Raw genomic sequence first — 14900 nt, 5'->3', positions numbered from 1 at the left:
TATCAGATTTTGTGATATATACGGATTCAATCATATTGCTAACAACAGAAAGAGCTCAATCCAGAAGAAATTCCAACTCTGAGAACCTTGATGAAAGAGTCTGTTCAATAAAAGACTCAAGGAAAAAGGATACTCCATTGAGGTACATTCTATGGAATGAAAATGTTTCCAAAAAGAAAAAGAACTAATTTAAATTCTAACTGGTAAAAATCTTGAGTATTTTTAATGGATGATTGTGGGTATTAAATCATCATGGTATTTAGAACCCAAGGGGTCCATTTAAAAGATCTGTCACCACTTTATTTGAAAATGTCATGTACAACTTATCAGAATTTATTCCTTTTAATTTTAGATGTTAACTTAAAAATGTGTGTGGGAAGCACACGGCATTCTTTTAGGGGGCGTCTGGGTGAAAAACAGCTGTGCGGCCCACTCAGCGCCCCCTGGGCCGGTCCAAGTACGCCCCTCCCTCGGGTGCACACTGCCTTCAGGCACACGCCTCCCTCGCGGACACGCCGGCCTCGGGGGACACACTGCCTTGGGTACAGGCTGCCGCTGTCCTCCCCGACCCCCTCCTCCCCGTCCCCCTCCCCCTTCCTCCTCTTCCCCCTCCCCCTTCTCCCCCTCCCCTCCCCCTCCCCCACCTCCTCCGATTGCTTGGGGGGAGGGGGGAGGGGGGAGGGGGAGGGGGGAGGGGGAGGGGGGAGGGGGAGGGGGAGGGGGAGGGGGGAAGGGAAACACGCTGAGACACACAGAGCCGGCGGCTCCTGCAATGCCTTTGCCTGGGAATCGAACCCAAGGCCCTTAGTCTGTGTGACGCTCCCGCGGTCGCCGTACCTGCCAACACCGGCTCCGAGCGATCCCCGTGCTCCGGTCACCGTCACCGTCACGATCCGTGCGGACGCTCCACGCAGCCGCCCCGGCCCGACGGACTCTCACCGGAAAGTGCCTCCCGCGTAAGGCGCCCCCCCCCCCCTCCCGGCAGAGGCGCGGCCGCCGGGACCTACGCTCACCCCGCAGCCGCAGCCCTGCCCGCCAGTCCGAGGGTCAGGGGTCAGCCCGTCGCCCTCCACCTGCAAAGCCCTTGAGTCCCGGCCGCACCGCCGCGAGGCCCCTCACAGACATCAAAGCCGCCCCCGACCCGGCGGAGCCCCGGAGCATGCGCGGAGGCCGGAGACCGCAAGCAGGTGCACGGCAACCGTCACCGCCCTTAGCCAATCGGGAGTCGTGTTGTTGCCCAGGATCCCGCCCTCCGCCGGGACCGTGGAACGGGCAGCCAATCAGAAGTCTTGTTGTAGACGCGGAGCCCCGCCCCGACAGGGCGCCGGGTGACGGGCAGGGTCACGGGGGGTGAGCGCGCCGGAGCTGCCAGCCCGCAGGGCCCGCGTCCGCGGCCCCGCACCGCCCTCCCGCCCGCCCTCCGGCGGCGGCGCGGCCCATGCGGCTGGGGGCGGAGGCCCGAGCGGACGCGGCGGGGCGTCTCCGGGGCGGCGGGAGGCCCGGGGCGGGGCGGGGGCGGCGGCGGGGCCGGGGCCGGCCCGGCGATTGGCCGCGGGCGGGGGCCGGGCGGCCGGGCGGCCGGGCGGGCGGCGCGGCGGCGCAGTCGGGCCCCAGCCGCCGCGATGCTGCTGTCGCTGGTGCTGCACCTGTACTCGCTGCGCTCCGTGCTGCCGGCCGCCGTGATGCTGGGCTCGGCGCCCACCTACCTGCTGGCCTGGGGCGCCTGGCGCCTGCTGTCCGCCTGCCTGCCCGCGCGCGTCTACCAGGCGGTGGACGACCGGCTGTACTGCGTCTACCAGAGCATGGTGCTCTTCTTCTTCGAGAACTACACGGGCGTGCAGGTGAGCGGGCGGGCGGGGCGGGGCGCGGCGCGGGCACCGGCCTGGGAGACCCGGGGCCCTCCGAGCCGCCGCTGGGACCCGCCGCCCGCCTGCCCCCTTCCGGTCCCCCGCCCTCGTGGTGCCTCGCGCGGCGGGTGCACATGAACGTGGAAGTAGGGCGAGAGGTCGGGTTCGGGGCGTTTGGCGCGAGAAGGGGGTGCAGAGGTTGGCGAGAAGGGTGCAGGGGTCGGTGAGAAGGGGGCGCTGTGTAAACCCACTGGTCCGCTTGGGGAGCGGGGACCCTCCCGGGACAGGGTGTCCCGTTGGCACCAGAAGCGCCGCTCTGCTCGCCTGGGCCCCGCGCGGGGAGCGGGGAGCTGGGCGCAGTGGCTGCTGCGGGCGCCCCGGGAGGTGCTGCCGCCTGTCCGGGCTTCTTGCGTGGCTGCTCTTTTTCTTTCTTTTTTTTTTGTCTGGTTACTTTCTTTCTGTTTGTTTCTTTCTCTGCTGAGGTTGGACTTGTAGATAAATGTGTGCAACAAACAGAAGCAGAAGGGCCCCTTTCTCTAGTTCTCCGAAGTCTCAGACAGAGTAACAATTGTGCATTTTCATTTTATCTCCCAGTTCGCGAACAGTTTGGTTCTTGGTTATTACTTTATGCAGTTACTCCCTTTGCCCCCACCTCTCGGTTTGGCATGGAGGGCAGCGGAGGGCATTGTCCTGTCTTCTCGCCATTGAGGGCCACAGGGTCCATCCTGTTGTCCGTCGGCAGCTACTGTGACCAGTGGTTCTCGAGCGGAACGAGGCCCAGGAGTCGGGATTTTAACAAGATTCCCAGGTGATTCTAATGTGCAGCCCAGGCTGAGCACCGCTGGTCTAGACTTTGTGAACTGCTGTCGGCTCCCTGAGGACTTGCGTTTGCCCCGATTGTGGGCGGTGGTTTTGGGGGGTCTCCGTTCAAACCAGCATCTCCGTCTGCCGGGAGGAGGATCGCTCTTCCAGAGAAGGAGTTCCCGATACTTGGTTGTACAGTGGGCCTCAGGGAACGCGCTGGTGCAGGTCCGTCGCTTCCCCCGCGCTCTTCACATTTACCTGGATGCGTGGTTTTATCCTGAGTCAGCGTTAGATTTCACATCAGACGACAGCTGGCCTGGACTCAGAGCATAGGACAGAGTCAGTTACCTTTTAGAAAAATTAGTCTGTACCTGGTTATTTTATTTTTGTTCAAAGAATGGAATATGCCCTGGCTGGTTTGGCTCAGTGGTAGAGCGTTGCTCTGCGGACCAAAGGGTCCCAGGTTCGATTCCGGTCAGGGGCGCATGCCGGGCTTGCAGGCTGGGTCCCCAGTGGGGAGCGTGCAGGAGGCAGCCAATCAGTGATTCTCTCTCATCGTGGATGTTTCTCTCTCTCTCTCCCTCTTCCATCCTCTCTGAAATTAATTAAAAAATATATTTAAAAAAAAAGAATGGAATATGTTCCATGCAATATAATGTACAACATACCATTGAAGTACTTTGTCTTTAGCAAGTTTCTTATTTTTAAAAAGCAATTGTAATCTCTCCCATTTTGGGGGGCGGGGGGGGCGGGCAACCAAAGTTTTTGGTGGCCTTGAAAAAAAAGTAAAAATAAAAAAGCAATTGTAAAATTTCAGAGTGATTCTGAAATTGAGTATTTTACCCCATGCCCTGTTAAGTATAGACCTCCAATTTATTTTGGAGTTCTTAGCACATGGCTTTGTAAAAAATTTAAATTTTGAATTATACTTCATGGCCATCAGACATCCTTTTATAAATGTGGGTCCCTTGATGAAGTTTTGTAGGAATCCTAGAACTCAGTGCCCACTGGCCATGAAATGCAGGTTATGGACATTTAATGAAAACGTAGGCCCGAGGGTTTTCTTGTCCATGCATTATTTTTTGGCAGGGAGTTACTTGTTGGTTAGTAACAGAGAACATGATATTTTTGGGGGTCTTCAAGATTAAGTCAATAGAGGAAAAATAGCTGTTTTTTAAATATAAACCCAAAGGAAAAGGATATGTGAGAATGCACAGTCTGTCGCCTTATTTTTTACCTAATAGTTTTCCTCAGTGACTTTGTCATTGCAAAGTTTCTATTAAAATTTCAGCTTGCGCTCTGGCCTGTGTGGCTCAGTTGTCTGTATATTGTCCCATGCACTGAAAGGTTGCCAGTTCGATTCCTGATCAGGGCACGTGCCCAGATTGCGGGCTCAGTGCCCAGTGGGGGCAGGGGGCAGCTGATCAATGTTTTCCTCTCACATTGATGTTTTTCTCTCTTCCTCTGTCTCTAGAAATCAATAAAAAATCTTTTAAAAAATTTAGCTTGTTTTTCTTGTTTTGCTAAGGGACTTTTTTTTTACTTGAATTGTTCATCAGCTTTCATTGCAAGACCAGTGATGATCCTCTTGTTTGTTCTGTATAAAAGAATGTGAACTCTTTCATTTAAGTTTTTTAATGAAAGGAAGTTCACCATTAAATTATATACATTGCAGAAGTATTTTCAAATTAGATTCTTAAAAAATAGCATTTTAATGCTTTTAAATTATGAGTATAAAAAAATAAATGCTTTGTAATAGTTGTGACAGTATTTTTTATGCATGAAATTTGCTCTTTGCTTGTTTTTTAAAATATGTTTTTATTGATTATTTTAGAGAAAGGAAATGAGAAGGATGGAGAGATAGAAACATACATGAGAGAGGAACATCTATCTGCTGCCTCCTGCACACCCCCTACTGGGGATGGAGCCTGCAGTCGGGCATGTGCCGTGACTGGGAATTAAACCGGTGACCTCTTGGTTCATGGACTGATACTCAACCACTGAGCCACACCGGCCAGGCAGCCTGGGGAATTCTTAAAGCTGAGAACAATTGGGTTCATGAAGCTCATGATCTGTTTGTCAGGTAACCCTTCTTCCAACAGTGCACCTGGTCCCACTGGATTTTAGATAAACATTCTGTTCCTTCCTGATTTCACTCCTTTACTCTCACATGCATCTTTGAGACAGAAACATTTCAACCACTATTGCTAAAATTGCTGTTTCTCATTTATCTTTTTAGGTTCTTTGAGAAACTCATTAATACTGAAACTCAGCTGGGTACCTCCTTCGCCATTTATTGCTTGGGGATTTTAAAAGCTTTATGTATCTATCTCTTGATTTGAGATCCACTGACAATTAGAACACACCTTTTTACTATTTGAGGGAGCCCTGATTTAAGTGAGTAATTGTATTACGTTCCTGTGATTGCCATAAGAAAGCACCTCAAATTTAGTGGCTTAAACCTGTAGAAATTTATCTTCTCACAGTTCTGGAGGCCAGATGTTGGAGATCGAGGTGTGTGTTGGCCTCACTCCCTCCGGAGGCTCCAGGGAGGAGCCTGTCTCTCCTCCAGCTCCTTGTGCTGCTGGCATCCCCTGGCTTGTGGCCACATCCTCCAGGCTCTGCCTCGGGGTCACAGGGCTCCTCCTCTCTGTCTCAGCTCTCCTCCGCCTCTTGTGGAAGGACCCTTGGCATGAGGTGTGGGGCCCTCCCGGATAATCCAGATGCTCTCGCCCACTGCCCTGCTGAAACCGGTTGGAATTTACTTTAAAATGTGTTTTGTTCTAATGGCTCTGTTTGCTAAGTCTCTCTTCCCCAAATGCTAACTCACAGTAAAATTTCAAATTTGATATAAATAAATCAGTTTTTCTACTGACCTACTTTGAGTGTAAAATAGTGGTAGGGATTCTGTATACATAATTTACTTTGTTTCTCTCGTAAATTTGTCTACTTTTGTGGAGCTGAATACAATGAGAGTTGAGTCTTCTTTAAAAAATATATTTTTATTGCTTTCAGAGAGGAAGGGAGAGGGAGAGAGAGATGGAAACATCAATGATGAGAGAGAATCATTGATCGGCAGCCTCCTGCACACCCCACACTGGGATGGAGTCTGCAACCGGGCATGTCCCCGACCGGGAATCGAACCGTGACCTCCTGGTTCATAGGTTGATGCTCAACCACTGAGCCACGATGGCTGGGCGAGTTGACTCTTCTTAAATGGAATTAGAAGTTAATTTTCCCTTTAATATTTCCTTATTATTACTATGGTTTCTTAAACAGAGGTTGATATTAATAGACATTCAAAGCTAAGTAACAACTGCTCACTGAGGAACCCGAGAGCCATTCTCCGTTCATGCCTTCCTTCAGTGCTGGAGTGGGCACCTCGTTCCAGGGCCTGCGCTGGACACTGCAGGGTGCAGGGGCGACCAACGTGGAAGGCCCTGCCCTTCCGGAGCTCAGTCTAGGGGACCAGGACATGGCAGGGAAAGGGCTGTGTGTGTGCTCTGTGAGCTCGAGGTGGAGGCGGGGCCTGGGCAGCTTCCGAAAGCCGGTGTTGTGAGCCTGGAGCCTGAGAAGAAGCCAGTGGGGAAGGTCTGTGGTCGGAGTCAGGGAAGGTGGGTGCGCGGAGCGTGCCAGGCTGTGCGAGGCCGCGGGCGGCGCTGTGGTTGGACAGGGAGGCAGCCAGCTTCTGAGTGGGCCTGCGCTGTGCAGGGCAGCACCCCTCTTCCCTCTTCACCGCGGCGAGAACCGAGGCACCAATAGTTCACGTGGTCACGGGCCAAGGCAGTCTAGCGGGGGCCCAGTTTTCTGCAGCCGCGGTGCTAGTGGTGAGGGGCTATTGGTTGTACTTACACTTGGAGGAAGGTGGGCAGTCAGAATAGGAGGCAGCACTGAAACGGGAGCGTGCGTGTCGCTCTGTGACACAGACCAAGACCCTGCTTGGGTCATGGGAGCGGCTGCACCGTGTTGGGGGCTGCGTGGACCCTCCCAGCAGGCGGACGCGCAGGGTGTGTCCTGGGGAGGCTCTCGCTGGCACCTGTGAACATGGTCGGCCCGGCCAGGCTTTCCACTCGTGGTTTCAGCTGCCACTGGAGGCCTTGGTGCTGCTGTCTGTCTACTTCCTTCCACTCGACACCCGGCCTGTCCTGGCCTCACCCCATCTCAGTGTCAGGGTCACTTTACGTAGCTAACGTGAGCACTGCGAGCATTCACATATTTCGTGCCTGTTTTCCTTCCACAGGACGGGAAGCCCTTGGAGGTGGCAGTGAGGGGAGAAGGACTTGATGTTGTTCTTTGTAGCCAAAGGGCCGCACAGTCTGCAGGGACGCTGGCCTGGGCTAGTGGAGGGGGGGGGGGACTGCCCACAGGGTGGGTCTCACTGGCCTGGGCTAGTGGAGAGGCGGGTCCAGCAGGGCCTGCAGGTGCAGTGAGCCTGGGCACATTCTTTACTGGGTCAGGAGGGAGAGGACTCCGCCCTCAGAAGCAGGTCAGAGGCCTGGTGGAGGGAGGGCTCTGGGAGCCTGAGGACAGGGAGCCCTTGTTTGCTTGCCAGGAGACACTGCCCTGGCTGCGGTTCTGAACCTGTGCCGTGCTCTCGGCCGGTTTCTCTGTGTCCCCGTGGGAACTAGCCGTGAACACCCACACAGAGTTTTTGCAGAGGATAGTTTGTAACGTTTGAAGGAGTTTGGGATCCCCCGTGAGAAACCTGTGTGGCCCCTATTCCCTGCCCCACTGCCTGTCGGCTTGAGCAGGTCAGCTCAGCTCTGCCCGGCGCTCCTCCTGAGCTGAGGGACCACGTCTCATGGTCCGGAGACTCGCTGAGAGGGTGCGCGGAGCCTGCCAGCTCCCTGGTGGCCCACGTGGATGCCCAGGACAACGCCGTGCAGAGGGCAGTGCCAGGACAGAGGTGGCGCGCGGTCAGACCTCCGAGCGGGAGGTCCCCTGGGTGCTGCGTGGTGGCTGCTTTTGCACACGGGTATTGGGCCAGTGGCGGCGTTTGCATTTGTTGCAGAGGGATCGTCACGTCCCTCATCAGTGGACAGACAGGGCAGGGAAAGACCGCAGGTTGGGTATGCATTACGGCCGGAGGCTGGTACTGGTGACATATTTCATTGGCATGAAGCACATTGAAAAATGCATTTCAAATGATTATACTTAAACATGGAGTATACATTATATATGCAGTCTTATTCCAACTGAAATTCTTTGTGGCTGCATGTCTACCTAATCAGAGACCTTTTTTTAGGAAGGTAGACTGGAGAGTTATTTTTCTTATTTGCGAATCACTTACCCCAGTTTTGAATTTAAAAATTCACTTTATTGGGTAATAGGGCAGTCGCATTGTCTGCGATGATTTCGATGTTCCAGGCCTGTTCCAGACAGAGGGTCTTGTCTGCCTCAGCACGCCTGGGAGGTGGTCCTGGCAGTGCGTGCATTTCCAGGCGGGAGCGCGGTGGAGGGCGGGCCCTTGCTCAAGCTCCTCGTGAGAGATGGACGAAGTTTCAAGGGGGAGCCGCTGGCAGACAAGGCTCCAGGCCCACCCGTGGGCTGGCACCAGCACTGACCACATGGAGTCCAGGCCCTGCGACCTGACCTTCCTGTGTGGCAGCCTCTGAAGGCCCGGCTTCCCTTCTGGGAAAAGTGACTCCACAGGCGAGAGCACCAAGCCGGCTGCGGGCCAGTGGGTGGTGCTCGCCCTTGCTCTGCACTCTGAGTTGTTCCACGATTGGTTTTCAATAAGCAGTTTGTGTTAATAAAAGTGGTGGTCTCCCCACAGCCAGGCACAGCAGCCCCCCACCAGCCCCCGACAGACGCTTCCCCTGACCCTAGTGCAGGCAGTGCTGCCCAGGACGCCCCAGCAGGCCTGACTGGTGCCGACCTTCTGCACCAGGCAGCTCCCAGCTGCCCCTGCCAGCCAGGGCACGAGGGGCAGGCGCCCAGATGGCCACACCACAGCCCTGGCCTCATGCTCCTTCCTCCTCACTCTGCCCACCCTGAGGCAGTGCCTGTGGAAAGGAAATAGGAAAGTTCCAGAGAGTGTTGGGAGCTGTGCCCTGACTGGGGCAGGGCAGGGAGGAAGCCCTTCCCTCCACCCTCGGGTTTGCCCTGGGGCCTGCACACCAGGCGAGGGGAGCCAGGGGAGCCAGGGCAGTCCTGCCTGTTTCACTGCTGTGAACGCTTTCATGTGCCCTGGGCCTCACAGGAAAGGTGGAAACCCAAAGGCCTGACACGCAGAGGGTCAAAAGCCTCATCTTTTCCTGAACACTCACCTTCCTCTCATCTGCAAATCGCCGTCCCGGACACCGCTGTTCTGAGTGCACCGGTCTTAACGCACACGGCGCTTCGGTAGCACGTGCAGTCTCCTTCCACGCACTGCACACCCCTCCTCCGCGAGGGAGGCGCTGGGAAGGGCGGTGCCTCGTGAGCCATGTCCGCACACGTCCAGTCGGCACATGTTGCTGTATTTTGCTCACAAGGAATCATGTGTTTCTTTCACTTGATGACCATTAACCTGTTCCACTCCTGACTGCTTTAAACACGTGCCATCTCTGCCCCCTGAGACTCCAGGAGAAATCTGATTCTTGTTCATCGTGATTGGAAATAGTCATGACATCGTGTGTTTGCCAGTTGTTGGCATGGTCCCATTTGGTATGTTACATAAGTACATGCTTTAACATATCAAAGTAATGCTTCTTTTTGTTTTATCTTGTAGATATTGCTATATGGAGATTTGCCAAAAAACAAGGAAAATATAATATATTTAGCAAATCATCAATGCACAGGTTTGTACTTCATTTGCATGAATCTTAGGTTTTTCTACAGAAAATATATGGACATTCAGAGTAATGTTCTTATATACTTAAATGAAAATTTTTTGTTATTGTTAAAACATGACTTTTTAATGCAGATGTATATGTGACCTTGTATTTGTGGTTTTACTATGAATTTCCCTCGTCTTGCCTCTCCCTCTGATGAGTGTACATAAGCTGTTTTCTCTTTCCCCCACTTCTTTGAACAGTACCCTAATGTCTGTGCGTCTTCCTTCTGGAGGTGATGTGTCTGGAAGGGGGCTGGTGGGTGGCGGGGTGTGTGCGTTTTATGTTTTGATGGTTGAGCTGCAGAAAGGGGTTCAGTATGTGAGGCCACATGCCCTCAGCACGATGTTCGTGTCTAACGGGCGCGGTTCCTTCTGACTCCAGTGTAGGTTTAACCACAGCTGTTTACTCCGACAGAGGCCTCCGAAGACTGGGTCTTCAGTGAAGCACAGCGTAGACTTTCAGTTAGACCCTTTAAGCTTTTATTCTGCAGTAGTTACGGAGTTACAAGAATGATAAAAAATAGTGGCAAGGACGCATGACCTCCTCCCCCAGCGATGGCATCCCATCAGCTGGTACAGCGCCCAGACAACACATGCACCTTGGCTACAGTCCTCAGCTCTCCAAATAGCTCCGCTCAGGAGCACCCGCTTCCCGTTGCCTTCAGACCTGTGCCTGCCTTCGAGGCGCTCCTACATTTCATCTTTACTCTGCAGAACCTAGTGCTCGGGAGCGAAAGCGAAAAGCAAGCTGACCGCTGATAAGGCCTGAACCGCAAGGCCTGTGTGCCGGCCGCCGCGCCGTGCCCCTGCCCACTGGCCTCTTCACGACTTAGTGCTTGTATTCCTCTCTCTGCCAGAGCTACGGCAAAGAGAGGGAGAGAAGCTGAAATGTATTGTCCTCAATTTAGCTTAGTGATTACACTCAGTTTTATAGGACAGGTGTTGACACTACCAAGTGTTGACAGGAGATTTTGTATTTTTTTAAATATATATTTTTATTGATTTCAGAGAGGAAGGGAGAGGGAAAGAGAGACAGAAGCATCAGTGATGAGAGAGAATCATGGATCAGCTGCCTCCTGCACGCCCCACACTGGGGATGAGCATGTGCCCTGACCGGGAATCGAACCGTGACCTCCAGGTTCATAGGTTGACGCTCAACCACGGAGCCATGCCCGCCTGGCAACAGGAGTTTCAGTGTCTCTGTGTATTCAGTGAACGCTGTCAGTGTGACTGGCTCGGATTATTTGATGTCATTACGTTTGACTTAAGCACCCCGCCCTGCGTCAGGGTCTGCTGCTCACTCTGGCCTAGAAAGGAACCTTGCTTTGTCCTGTATTTGACTCTTTCTCCAGACAGAACTGGGCTCTTCCCTCCCGGGCCTGTTGCGGTGCCTGTTTCTACCGGAGTTCCGTAAACTGAATAGGACGGGTTGTGGGGTCAGGGCAGCCGTGACAGCCCAGCGTTCCTCCGGTGGAGCTAGTGGCCATGTCATTTATGGAGGTGCTTCTCTGTGCAACAGGGTTCTCTCTCAAAGTGCCTTGTTCAAGTTGCCTGCCCCTTTCCTTGTTCCACGTGGGGAGGGGACACTGCTGTGTAAGGGGCCGTGGCTGTGGTGCCAGCGTGGAGTGGTCGCTGAGCACCGGACGGTGGCAGTGATGATGACGATGGTCACATGATAGCCGCTGCCATGTCTGTGCCGTGTCTGTGCGCTGACTACGTGCCCTGCGGATACTTCACTTTAGAGCGGGGGCTTCTGGGAGGCATTTGGAAGAAAGCAGATTTTTAAACTACTTCCTGTGTTTGGAACTGGAAGGTGTGGTAGGCAGTCTGAGTGCAGTCACCTCACAGCACACCCGCCCCACCCCTCACCTTCCTCCAAGGCTGCCTTTTGGGGCCAGGCCTGCACCACCCGCCATCAGAGTTGAGAAGGATCTTTTTTAAATGCCTTTTAAAAAAAACGTAACTTAGGGACAAAACTAAGTAGTGATTTTAAATTACTTTAGAATTACAGGCCTCAGTCAGAATACAAGGTGGGGCAAAATAGGCTTGCAGTTGTGAGTACACCAGACCCGGTTGGTTGTTGTATTTTTACTTACTAGAGGCCCGATGCATGAAATTTGTGCAAGTGAATTCATTCAAGTCGGGCCTTCCTTCCCCCGGCTGCTGGCACCAGCTTCCTTCTGGCACCCGGGACCTGGGCTTCCCTCGCAGCCCTGGCTTTGTCCAGAAGGACGTACGGTCTAATTAGCATGTTTCGCTTTTATTATTATAGATTGTGTTCTTTTCCATGTTAACAACTGTAAACCTACTTTTGCCTCACCCTGTGTGATAGAAGATTCAAAAACCTTTTCCCAGAAACAAAAGGGCACATAAACCTTTGCATATGGTCTTAGGTGCCCGAGGCCCCTCCTGCTTTTCTGTGGACGGGCCATTGGCCGGTGGGTCTAAAAAGGTGTCTTTTTAAAACCCTCTTGAGATATTCAGAGTCACAGCTGAGTATCTAAAACTGAAGTAGCAGAAAGGTAAGTCCCTGGGCTGCTGTTTAGCCTAGACTCTCTGGCTCACCTGCAGGGCCAGTGGGTACACGGGTCTTCCTGGCAGGCCTTTCAGAGGGTTAAATGTCCGTGAGCTCACTCCTCCCTCGTGTCTCTGCTCCCTTATTCCTCTCCAGGGTCAGCAGGGCAGAGTGGCTGCAAGCCTTCCTCTCCGCCTTCTTTCACTGTCTGTGACTGACGGGCCTTGTTGATCTCATGATATGCTCCCCTTTCTTGGTTTAAGTGACATTTTTCTTGACTGACAGCATGTATGGTGAGTAGATGGTCATAAGAAGGCGTGGGCTTTGGGGTCAGAGAGACCCTGGCCCCTGTGCCATTCTGCAGTCGGGTGTGTGATGGTGGGCAGCTCCCTGCCTCTCTGACCTGTATTGGTCAGGTCCAGGCAATACCGACGTGGCTGGCTCCTAATCTCACAGCGTGCCTGCTCGTGGGGGCACTTCCCAGCAGGAGCGATGATGATGATGGTGGTGGTGGTGGTGGTGGTGATCCAGCAGGAGCGATGGTGATGATGATGATGATGGTGATGGTGGTGATGCTAAAGATGATGATGGTGATTGTGATGATGGTGATGCTGTTGCTGTTGATGGTGATGATAGCGATGATGATGGTGGTGGTGGTGGTGATGATGGTGATGGTGGTGATGATGCTAAAGATGATGATGGTGATGCTGTTGCTGCTGATGGTGATGATAGCGATGGTGGTGGTGATGGTGATGGTGATGATAATGATAATGGTGATGGTGATGGTGATGGTGGTGATGATGGTGGTGGTGGTGGTGATGATGGTGATGGTGGTGATGATGCTAAAGATGATGATGGTGATGCTGTTGCTGCTGATGGTGATGATGGTGAGGATGGTGATGGTGATGATGATGGTGGTGATGCTGTTGCTGCTGATGGTGATGATAACGATGATGGTGATGGTGATGATGGTGGTGGTGATGGTGATGGTGATGATAATGGTGATGGTGATGGTGGTGATGATGGTGGTGGTGGTGGTGGTGGTGGTGATGGTGATGGTGATGGTGGTGATGATGATGGTGGTGGTGATGGTGATGATGGTGATGGTGATGGTGATGGTGGTGGTGGTGGTGGTGGTGATTGACCATGAGCGCAGTGCTGGGTCCGAGCCAGGCAAGTACACCCTGTGTAGCCGCGTTGGACTCTGCAGCGTCCGTGTGAATTAGGAACTGTCGTTACATCAGAATGTACATGAGGAAACCTTGCTTTTTAAACAGACATGTATATGTTTTTGTTGATTTTTAGAGAGGAAGGGAGAGAGAAACACTGGTGCCCAGACCAGATATCAGCCCAGCCTCCTTTTGGAGTGCAGGACAACACCGACCGTCTGAGCCACAGTGGCTACGCCAGGAACCCTTGCTTTTCCTGCGGCCTCTCCTCGCTGGCCTCAGGTTCAGGGAAACAGTGGTGCAGCTGTGACTGGGTCACATGGAAGAATTCTCGTGTGGCCATATTTCTGATGTTTTGATTACATGATGTCAGAGCTCAAGTGCACATGACTGACTGTAAAGGGAATGTGTTACCTTCTCAGCTGTCATAACTCAGCCTTGTCTAGTGCCTCCTTCCTGAAACCTCATTGAGAATAAACAGAAAAGGTGAAAAAGATATTTGAGGAACAAGAATTGATGGCACAGCCCTGGTCGGTGTGGCTCAGTTAATTGGAGCGTCCCATGCACCGAAATCTGCGCTTCGCTCTCCCTTCCTCGCTCTCTAAAAATCAATGAAAACATATACTCCGATGAGAATTAAAAAACAAAAAATTGACGGCATGAAGCTTGTGTCTTGTGACTACTTAAATTCGTTCTTGAATGTTTCCACTAACATTTTCAAAGATGAAGCACATAACCCAGAAGAGCTCTCTACAAACACGACGTGTGTTTAAAATCGCACACCGTCTCTCCAGTGCTTGGAAGAGGCGTCCTGGACCATAATGTAGACACGCAGGGTTCAGTATAAAAACGCACGGTAGCCACTCCCCCGACTTTGGAAGGAGTTGTTGTAAGAAAAGATGCCGAGCCTTGTTTTTGGCCTGTACCCTGCGAGGTTCCAGGTTGCACGTCAGCCTGCAAACCCTCGCTCAGTGCTCAGGACTCGCTCAGCGGGCGCACATCCGGCAGTCAGAACAAGCGGGGTGCTTATCGGGGACTGTTTCCTTGGTGTGAGTGCGAGGGAGGGACAGGAGGTACGTTCTGTAGAGAGGTGACACTGGGTAGTTCTGCAGCGTAGGTGTCCCACCGACACAGAGCCCGGTCACACTTAAGGGAACTATAATCAGACTTACACATATCATTGTAATTCTTCACTCACTGTGGAAGAGTTACTTGCAAATGTTAAAGGAATATTTAAAGAGATTTATAGCCTTAGCCAGGCTCAGTGGATAGAGCGTCGGCCTGTGGACTGAAGGGTCCCTGGTTGGATTCCGGTCAAGGGCACATGCCCAGGTTTCGGGCTAGATCCCCAGTAGGAGGCGTGCAGGAGGCAGCCAATTGATGATTCTCTCTCAACATTGATGTTTAAAAAAGAGATTTATAATAATTGATAGAATATTTTTCCAAAAAGACAACTTTAGTGTTCCAGCCAGCGAAGTGCTATCTGGGCTGCTCTGTCGGGACGGGCGTTGCCTGGGGCCTGCACGGTGGAGAGTCCCCGGTAACGATGGGGACGGCCCTTTGGCTAGAACTTTCTGGTAACTCCCTGACTGACTGGCTTTTCTTTCCTACAGCCTTTTGCTTTGTGTGTTTTAAAACGTCCCCCTCTAATTCACTTCTTTGTGCACTCTCCCAGGACCAGATTCCTTTCGCAGAGCTCGCCAGTTCTTTTCAAGTTCATTCGTACACGTGAGAAGTCTGCCTCGCGT

General features: G+C 52.8%; 1 protein-coding gene across 13 annotated transcripts in view; it reads left to right on the top strand.

Moving 5' to 3' along the window:
• The first annotated feature begins 1578 nt into the window (after positions 1-1578).
• AGPAT5 (1-acylglycerol-3-phosphate O-acyltransferase 5) overlaps positions 1579-14900 on the top strand; it is a 62133-nt gene continuing 48811 nt past the window's right edge. For all 13 annotated transcript variants that reach the window (XM_081082584.1, XM_081082577.1, XM_081082581.1 and 10 more), the window contains exons 1-2: positions 1579-1841; positions 9364-9433. In XM_081082584.1, coding sequence (XP_080938710.1) covers positions 1623-1841; positions 9364-9433 — 289 coding nt within the window. In that variant the 5' untranslated portion in view covers positions 1579-1622. The remainder of the gene's footprint in view (positions 1842-9363; positions 9434-14900) is intronic.

Source organism: Myotis nattereri (assembly GCF_964212035.1).
Source record: "Myotis nattereri genome assembly, chromosome: 2".
Taxonomy (NCBI): domain Eukaryota; kingdom Metazoa; phylum Chordata; class Mammalia; order Chiroptera; family Vespertilionidae; genus Myotis; species Myotis nattereri.
This window is presented reverse-complemented; position numbering and strand designations above follow the sequence as displayed.